The sequence below is a fragment of the Rhinoderma darwinii genome, chromosome 13 (genome assembly GCF_050947455.1).
Source record: "Rhinoderma darwinii isolate aRhiDar2 chromosome 13, aRhiDar2.hap1, whole genome shotgun sequence".
NCBI lineage: Eukaryota > Metazoa > Chordata > Amphibia > Anura > Rhinodermatidae > Rhinoderma > Rhinoderma darwinii.
In genome coordinates, this window is record NC_134699.1 from 333,251 (window position 1) to 343,552 (window position 10,302).

The following is a 10,302-nucleotide window of genomic DNA, read 5'->3' on the forward strand; positions in this document are numbered from 1 at the left end:
TCCCATTAAGCGATTTTCTGTCACGCTCGTTAGCGCTGGAATATGAATTGTCAACTGTTCAGGCCATCAGTGGGTGCAAGGTGGAGGCATCTCAGAGCCTGTGGGGGCCCGGGGGCCACATCCAGGAATTCAGTCCCTCCGCGAACAAGCCGGAAATCCCAGAGGAGACGACCGGAGTTGGCACCCCCTCCCCCGCCTCACGGGAAACGCCTGAGGAAGGAAAACACGGTCAGGAGCTGAGAAGTGAATGGGTGTAATTCTCTGCTGCGTCTGATAAAGTGACGACTCTTCAGAGACTGGTGACCATGCTCCACACACTCCACAAGCTCCGAGAGCAGGATGGAAGCAATGACGTCAGGACTGGACATAAGCTACGCTGAGCAGAACTGACCCATATGTGAGAACAAAAATGGTGGAAATCCCTACACGACGCTCTGAGATGAGGAGGGGGCGGCGGCGGCCGCGGGGTGACTATGAAATTACCATGCTGTGAACTGTCCTCCATAAACTGACGGGTGACGCATGGCCAGGGTCATGTGACCGCCGCTCAGTACCACTGCTCCCTAACGTCCGCACGTCGTGACCGCTGCTCATAATAGGGTAGGAATGGTCAGTGCCCACATCAGCCAATCAGAGTTCAGCTTTATTTTCTAAACTGCGCTATAAAATACAAGTTTTGTAAACCGGATATAACTGGGGAAAATCACCTCAACATCTTCATTCTCCTCATTATCCCCTTTCCTCGTCCCCCTTTCCTCGTCCCCCTTTCCTCGTCCCCCTTTCCTCGTCCCCCTTTCCTCGTCCCCCTTTCCTCGTCCCCCTTTCCTCGTCCCCCTTTCCTCGTCCCCCTTTCCTCGTCCCCCTTTCCTCGTCCCCCTTTCCTCGTCCCCCTTTCCTCGTCCCCCTTTCCTCCCCTCTCGATGAATCCATCCTGCAGATCTGTACAATCTCATGACCATGTCCTCCCCTCCAGGACCTCCTGCCTTCTCCACTACAAGACATCCCACATATCCAACGTGCCGCCCCAGAGGACGTAACCTGTGTCCTTTTATACACTGCTCCCCCACTTTCTTCTAGATTGTAAGCTCCTGTGGTCAGGGCTCTCACATGGTAATAATGGAGCCGGCATCTCTTGGGTTATTGAGCTCCGGCCTGGTTTCGTTCCTTGGCTCTTCTCTGCAGCAGATTTCACCTGCTCTGTGTGAACAGGCGACCCTGTATCTCTGCGGTGAATGGGGGAAGGCGCTGTCAGTACCGTGGAGCCTTTATGAGCAGCAGCTGAGCGTTGTGTCCTCAGAATAAGAAGTCTCCCAGCTGTCTCCATCTTACTGAAGCCTCGTTCAGTGCGGCTCCAAGCCACATGAGAGGCATGAAAGGCTCCACTGTCCCCGGCCCCCGCTCTGAGGTTGTGAGTCTGGAGCATGTGCTGATCCAGCCTGATCCTCATTAGTCCCTGTGTGACCCTGCCATGGTGGGATGTGGGGAAGATGGATACGTGTTTAGCAGTGCAGATGTTTCCTCCGTTCAGCATCTCTGGATGAGCTTCATAGAGTAGAATAGCGCTTAGTTAAGAGTTTCTTACAGGGTCGTTCTTGATCTGTGCAGATCCCGTCTATCCTAGAACGGGAAGATAATCCGTATTGAATGTGTAGGGCAGAGAAGACCCCACCTCCCGTCTAAATGATCGCGCTCCACCCTATAATGTCCTCCTAGATGAAGGAAGATGTTGAGGGCCATTGTGTAAGTATAGGGACTCCCTCACTGACCTGGAGGAGCGCGTTCACCCCCTCATCTGTTAGTGGTCACTGCAGGTTATCCATGGACACATTGTAGATGAGAGCGTCACCCCCACAGCGCTGGCCGGACGGGTGGAGATCTGCTCCATTGGCCTCTGTTCACATCTGGTTTTTGCCGCTTCCATCAGATATATTGGGAGGATTTCCTGAAACGGAAGTCTGAGACATTTGACAATATAGGGTTACAGCGGCGCGTGTCGCCAATGGGCTCCCATTGTAAAAAGAAAACGATACCGCGCGTATAATTTTTTCTTCTGTATAGGAAGCGCAGCAGACTACGCTAATCCGGAAAGTGAGATATAAATGTATACCGGCCAGGCGGCCGCAGGGAAGACACTTATGCCCGGGGCCCCATGGATAGGTTTGTGTTTGCCAAGCCTTCGACATTTCCCCAGTTGTAGAGGATTTCCAGAGTCAGGAGAATACTCCAGTGGTAGCAAAATCTCTGCGTGAACGACGTTGTCAGGCGATGGGGAGAATTGTCACCTTTTAGAACTGTGAATTATTCCGGAGGTTTTTACTGAACCGTTTATAATTAACAGCCCCCTCCCCTCCCCCATTACCTCCATTTTTCATCATTCATGTGGCCTTTTATAGACTCCGAACCTGTAATTTCTGCTAAAGTCGCCTCTTCTCTAATACTGTCAGGAAGGGGTGAATATTTCTGCATTCAGAACCAAGGAGAGACCCCAGTAACCGGCAGGCATTGGAATAATTCAAAAAATTACTAATTTACCAATCGGCTCACAGGATGCCCTGACTTCCGGCGACCCCCACAAGTCGCTACTAAAATAGAACTTTTATCCGAGATTAAACAACAACCACGCGGTTAAAAGCCGCAAACGCCGGCTGACGGTATAGAGTATGGCACGTCGCCAACGTAGGCTGGGTCAGGAGCCACCTGGTGTGTAACGGCCAGCGGCTGCAGGATGCTGTACTGCCACTATGGCTTCATTCACGCAACTGTGCCTGTAATTACAGCCATGGCCGGCCGCGGACAGCCACTACAAAGTATAGGAGCACGGTCCGTAAAATAAAAAATAGGACATGTCTACGGCACGGACACCCTCTCATACACATACGGGAAGGTGTCCGTCGGCCATAGAAATGAATGGGCCTGTAATTACGGTCGTGTGCGTGGGGTCTAACTCTATATATTGAATTAGGTCTAACTGTCCGCTTGTCGTTGAGATTAAAATGAAAGGAAAAGCCCCCCGACGTGCTTGGCTACGAACGTACCGTCTTCAGGGGTTTGTATTGGGATAATGGCGGCGTTCTCCAGTCCGACCCCCGTTTCTAACCTCCGATTGACATCTGATTGGGCGTGACCCCATAGGGAGCCAATGAAAATACTAGTAAAGGGACAAGCCCATAAACCGGATGATGCGTATATAGCGGGTCCCGTGTCCCCTATATGATGTATATAGCGGGTCCCGTGTTGCCTATATGATGTATATAGCGGGTCCCGTGTCGCCTATATGGTGTATATAGCGGGTCCCGTGTCGCCTATATGATGTATATAGCGGGTCCCGTGTCGCCTATATGGTGTATATAGCGGGTCCCGTGTCGCCTATATGATGTATATAGCGGGTCCCGTGTCCCCTATATGATGTATATAGCGGGTCCCGTGTCGCCTATATGATGTATATAGCGGGTCCCGTGTCGCCTATATGATGTATATAGCGGGTCCCGTGTCCCCTATATGATGTATATAGCGGGTCCCGTGTCCCCTATACGATGTATATAGCGGGTCCCGTGTCGCCTATATGATGTATATAGCGGGTCTCGTGTCCCCGATATGATGTATATAGCGGGTCCCGTGTCGCCTATATGATGTATATAGCGGGTCCCGTGTCGCCTATATGATGTATATAGCGGGTCCCGTGTCGCCTATATGAAGTTATATAGCGGGTCACGTGTCGCCTATATGATGGATATAGCGGGTCCCGTGTCCCCTATATGATGGATATAGCGGGTCCCGTGTCGCCTATATGATGTATATAGCGGGTCCCGTGTCCCCTATATGATGAATAAAGCGGGTCCCGTGTCGCCTATATGATGTATATAGCGGGTCCCGTGTCGCCTATATGATGTATATAGCGGGTCCTGTGTCGCCTATATGATGGATATAGCGGGTCCGTGTCCCCTATATGATGTATATAGCGGGTCCCGTGTCGCCTATATGATGGATATAGCGGGTCCCGTGTCGCCTATATGATGGATATAGCGGGTCCCGTGTCCCCTATATGATGGATATAGCGGGTCCCGTGTCCCCTATATGATGGATATAGCGGGTCCCGTGTCGCCTATATGATGGATATAGCGGGTCCCGTGTCGCCTATATGATGTGTATAGCGGGTCCCGTGTCCCCTATATGATGTATATAGCGGGTCCCGTGTCGCCTATAGGATGTATATAGCGGGTCCCGTGTCGCCTATATGATGTATATAGCGGGTCCCCTGTCGCCTATATGATGTATATAGCGGGTCTCGTGTCGCCTATATGATGTATATAGCGGGTCCCGTGTCCCCTATATGATGATGATGATGTATATAGCGGGTCCCGTGTCGCCTATATGATGATGTATATAGCGGGTCCCGTGTCACCTATATGATGTATATAGCGGGTCCCGTGTCGCCTATGTGATGTATATAGCGGGTCCCGTGTCCCCTATATGATGATGATGATGTATATAGCGGGTCCCGTGTCCCCTATATGATGATGATGTATATAGCGGGTCCCGTGTCACCTATATGATGTATATAGCGGGTCCCGTGTCGCCTATGTGATGTATATAGCGGGTCCCGTGTCCCCTTTGCTCTGGTCTTCTGATATTTTTCCTTCTTCCTCTAGATTTTATTTTCCAACATGGAGGACATTCTGCGGGTTCACCGGGACTTTCTGGGGGCACTGGAGAATCGCCTGCAGCCGGAGCCTCAGCCACAGCACGAGCTGGGAAACCTCTTCCTCCAGTTTGTGAGTATCGCGCGTCTCGCTGTTTACCCGTCGCCATTTCTGACATGTGACCGCATGTATCACCGTGCTAGGAAAGTCCGAGATTGATCAGCGCGGCGCGATTTATTACCAGCACCTCACGCTGGGTTACCTGACAGTACCATGTCATCCATACTGACCGCAAGACATACGATGGACGGCCGCAGCTCTGCTGCCTCCCGCACCCCATGTGGGTGTACAGATGTAGCAGAGCTGAGTGTTACTTTACACCTTGTATTATCTGTGGTGTTACATAGGACTGCAGGTAACACTACTACATTATCTGTAATCAGAGGGTTATCACTGTGTTATCTGTGGTGTTACATAGGACTGCAGGCAACACTACTACATTATCTGTAATCAGAGAGTTATCACTGTGTTATCTGTGGTGTTACATAGGACTGCAGGTAACATCTACTACATTATCTGTAATCAGAGAGTTATCACTGTGTTATCTGTGGTGTTACATAGGACTGCAGGTAACAGCTACTACATTATCTGTAATCAGAGAGTTATCACTGTGTTATCTGTGGTGTTACATAGGACTGCAGGTAACACTACTACATTATCTGTAATCAGAGGGTTATCACTGTGTTATCTGTGGTGTTACATAGGACTGCAGGTAACACTACTACATTATCTGTAATCAGAGGGTTATCACTGTGTTATCTGTGGTGTTACATAGGACTGCAGGTAATATCTACTACATTATCTGTACTCAGAGTTATCACTGTGTTATCTGTGGTGTTACATAGGACTGCAGGTAATATCTACTACATTATCTGTACTCAGAGAGTTATCACTGTGTTATCTGTGCTGTTACATAGGACTGCAGGTAATATCTACTACATTATCTGTAATCAGAGGGTTATCACTGTGTTTATGTGGTACTGCAGACGCACTCCATAGGAGCAGAACTGACACGTGTGTGTGTGTGTGTGTGTGTGTGTGTGTGTGTGTGTGTATGCATATATCCTTCATAGCACCACGCAGTTATACAGTATACTACACAGAGAAGCGCATACTGTATGTACACAGTGACTCCACCAGCAGAATAGTGAGTGCAGCTCTGGAGTATAATACAGGATGTAACTCAGGATCAGTACAGGATAAGTAATGTAATGTATATACACAGTGACTCCACCAGCAGAATAGTGAGTGCAGCTCTGGAGTATAATACAGGATGTAACTTAGGATCAGTACAGGATAAGTAATGTAATGTATGTACACAGTGACTCCACCAGCAGAATAGTGAGTGCAGCTCTGGAGTATAATACAGGATGTAACTCAGGATCAGTACAGGATAAGTAATGTAATGTATGTACACAGGGACTCCACCAGTAGAATAGTGAGTGCAGCTCTAGAGTATAATACAGGATGTAACTCCGGATCAGTACAGGATAAGTAATGTAATGTATGTACACAGTGACTCCACCAGCAGAATAGTGAGTGCAGCTCTGGAGTATAATACAGGATATAACTCAGGATCAGTACAGGATAAGTAATGTAATGTATGTACACAGGGACTCCACCAGCAGAATAGAGAGTGCAGCTCTGGAGTATAATACAGGATATAACTCAGGATCAGTACAGGATAAGTAATGTAATGTATGTACACAGTGACTCCACCAGCAGAATAGTGAGTGCAGCTCTGGAGTATAATACAGGATGTAACTCAGGATCAGTACAGGATAAGTAATGTAATGTATGTACACAGTGACTCCACCAGCAGAATAGTGAGTGCAGCTCTAGAGTATAATACAGGATGTAACTCAGGATCAGTACAGGATAAGTAATGTATGTACACAGTGACTGTACCAGCAGAATAGTGAATGCAGCTCTAGAGTATAATACAGGATGTAACTCAGGATCAGTACAGGATAAGTAATGTAATGTATGTACACAGTGACTCCACCAGCAGAATAGTGAGTGCAGCTCTAGAGTATAATACAGGATGTAACTCAGGATCAGTACAGGATAAGTAATGTATGTACACAGTGACTGTACCAGCAGAATAGTGAATGCAGCTCTAGAGTATAATACAGGATGTAACTCAGGATCAGTACAGGATAAGTAATGTAATGTATGTACACAGTGACTCCCCCAGCAGAATAGTGAGTCCAGCTCTGGAGTATAATCAGCGGTCTGGCCGGGCCACTCGAGGACATTCACAGAGTTTCGTCCCCCCCCGCCTCTCCCGTGTTGTCCCCCCTGCCTCTCCCGTGTGGTTCCTCCACCTTTCCCGTGTTGTCTTGGCTGAGTGCTTAGGGTCATTGTCTTTTTGGACTGTGAACCTTTTGGTTTGGCCCAGTCTGAGGTTCGGCTGAAGAATGCCCCCACATCATGATGCCCCCCACCACCACCAGGCTGCACTGTAGGGAGCGTATTGGGCAGGTGATGAGCAGTGACTGGTTTCATCAGACCCCAGAATCTTGATTCTCAGTCTGAGGTCCTTTAGGTGATTTTGTTGTAACCTCCGGGCGGCTTTCATGTGTCTATTACTGAGGAGCGGCTTCTTTCTGGCTGCAGTGACGGTCGACCTTCTGGAAGTTTCTCCCACACATGATCTTTGGAGCTCAGTCACAGTGACCATTGGGTTCTTGGCCACCTCGATTACCAAGGTCCTTCTCCCCTCAATTACTTAGTTTGGTGGGGCGGCTCTAGGAAGAGTCCTGGTTGTTCCAAACTTCTTCCATTTGAGAATCATGGAGGCCGCTGTGCTCCTGGGGACTCTCAGTGCAGCAGACATTATTTGTCCCCTTCTCCAGATCTGTCCCTCCACAATCCTGTCCCTGAGCTCAGGCCGTTCTCTCCTCCTCATGACTCGGTTTTTGCTCTGATATACATTGTCAGCTGTGAGACCTTATATAGACAGGGGCGTGTCTTTCCAAATCATGTCCAATCAGATGCATTTACCACCGGTGGATCATATCAAGGTGTAGAAACATTTCACAGATCTAGAGAAACGGGAGACCCCGGAGCTAAATGTCAAGTGTCCTAGTAAAGAGTCTGAATACTGATGTCCATGTGAAATTAGAGTGTTTAATAACTTTACAAACCTTTCTAACCTTGTGTCTTCAATTTATCATTCTGGGGACTGAGGGCAGGACGAGGGGCAAACTGGAATTTTACTTTATTTTAGCACAAGGATCAACATAACAAAATGTGAAAAAAAAATGAAAGGGTCCTAAGACTTTGTGAACACTTTGTATGTACCACGTTCTCGTGCACACAGCTCCTTCCTGTCCGTTTCCCCTTCTCCCGTCTATTTCCTGTGGAAACGGTGACGCCAGCGCTGGTATGAAGAGGCGGCTGCGGCAGGAAGCCGGGGAGGGAGGAGGTGACGTCACCTGGATGTGTCTGTCCACACGTTGTCCTGTCTGGGCACGGCCCTCGTCACCCCTAGAGCAGCATTGCTGGGGACACTGTGATTCTGTGGTTTTCTACGTGATTGGAGGGTGATGAGATTGCTGCAGACGTGCAACGGTGAGGCGCTGCAGAGAACGTGGCGATCACACGTGGAAACGTGACGCAAGTCTCAGAACCCCCCAGCCTGATACATTAACCTGCACTCATACATTGTAACAAACTATCACAAGAGGGATTTGTGCTACTGCTGCTGCTGTTTACCTCGCAGAATATTGTCTACACTGATACATTGTAACAAACCATCAGCTGTGGCAGGCTTCTGAATGTAAACGGAAATGTTTCCCTTCACTGACTGCAAGCAGAGATCTTGAAATCTGTAAGTAGAATCGATAAGGCCGGCCCTTTGAATCCCTGATGTGTGATTCTGCCCCCCCCCGGTCGTGTGTGGATCCGTCTCTCTGTAGATCCTGGATTATTGATCCGGAGACTGCGAGTTTACTGGATCTTGTCCTCTGAATGATTTGCCTGTCATAGTTCCCATCCCCCAACTCATGATTTATAATACATCACATCCTGTTATTGCTCCCATAGCAAGTGTTAGCGGGGGAGGGGGAAGTCACAACCCCCCCCCACCCCCCCACTGCGCCCCAAACCTCACGCGCTGCCCCTTTACATGGAGAGAATGTAAATAGACGACGTCCTCTGTCAGACTCGTGTTCTGTTCAGCCCTCGGGGTCATCGCGTCCACAGGGGTTGTCCTGCCCCCCACCCAGTTAAATGCTGCTGAGTGGGGGGCAGGGAATATATTGCGGGTCAGGACTGTGGGGAAGGGGGGGCTGTGATCTCCCCTAATCCGTTCCCCTGGATATTCCATGTTTCTCTTTTCCTGTATTTTTGGGATATTATTTTTGATTATTTGTCTTTCTTGTGTTTCTGTCCTCGCAGAAGGATCGTTTCTGTGTGTACGAGGAATACTGCAGCAACCATGAGAAAGCCCTGAGACTGCTGATGGATCTAAACAAGGTCCCGAACGTGCGAGCCTTCCTGCTGGTGAGTCCCCCCTTGATAGGCCGGGGTTGGTGGATGAGGTGTTGTATATTTCGGGGGTTACTCCGGCGTTCTGCGGTCACCTCCACCCTATGAGTGTCTCTCCCAGTCACTGGTGTAGCGGTGCCGGGATGTAGCCAGCAGTCAGGTTGGGATTCCTGGTCCTCGGGTCTGATCAGTGTGGGGACAGCAGATGGCAGTGGTCAGGGCGGTCTATAGCCTGTGGCTGCCGGTATCTCGCTGTTATCAGACGGTGAAGATCTTTGTGTAATTCCTGCTGAAGAGCGTGGTGGGCGCTGCTGTCCCTTTAAACGTGACCCCCATTCAGTGTCACCCCTCAGTCCCCTCAGATTGGGGTAATCCTAATAATCCGTTATGTCTCCACGTGGTACAGGCCTGTTATACCGCCACCGAGGCCACGTGACTCCTCTATAAACTGCTCAAAATGAGAGCCACGTGCTGCTCCTCGCTGCCGGGGGAAGGGAAGGTTTTCTATTTCATTTGTCCTTAGTGTTTTGCTGCGGAGTTTCCAGGACATGATGATATGGAGAGCGTGCGTGCCGAGCGCCACCAGGGCCCTATATACCGGCATCTGATTGGCACACGATACTTCTCACTCCCCCATTCACTTTAGCGGGTAAATCGTGTCCATGAAATCTGACCCGATTCTTTGACCTGTGGAAAGATAGGACGTGTTCTGTCTACAGATCAGTGACTGGACCCGGCCGGCGCCCCCTGCTGTATACATGAGGCATTACAGTAAATCCTAGAGCGGACAAACGCCATCTACTTCACCCAACCAATCTGACTGACTGCTGGACATGGACTGGGGGCTCCTCTCCTGTGGCTGCACATTGAGGAACTGGGCTGGGGGTGGGGGCTCCTCTCCTGTGGCCGCACATTGAGGACCTGGGCTGGGGGTGGGGGCTCCTCTCCTGTGGCCGCACATTGAGGACCTGGGCTGGGGGTGGGGGCTCCCGTCTTGTGGCTGCACATTGAGGACCTGGGCTGGGGGTGGGGGCTCCCGTCCTGTGGCTGCACATTGAGGACCTGGGCTGGGGGTGGTGGCTCCTCTCCTGTGGCTGCACATTGAGGA

At 49.9% G+C, this 10,302-nt stretch overlaps 1 protein-coding gene across 1 annotated transcript in view; it reads left to right on the forward strand.

The window, feature by feature from the left end:
* Window positions 1-10,302, forward strand: part of PREX1 (phosphatidylinositol-3,4,5-trisphosphate dependent Rac exchange factor 1) — a 138,940-nt gene that overhangs the window by 66,936 nt on the left and 61,702 nt on the right. The window contains 2 exon segments of the mRNA XM_075846257.1: window positions 4,650-4,772; window positions 9,105-9,209. Of these exon segments, the coding sequence (XP_075702372.1) occupies window positions 4,650-4,772; window positions 9,105-9,209 (228 nt within the window).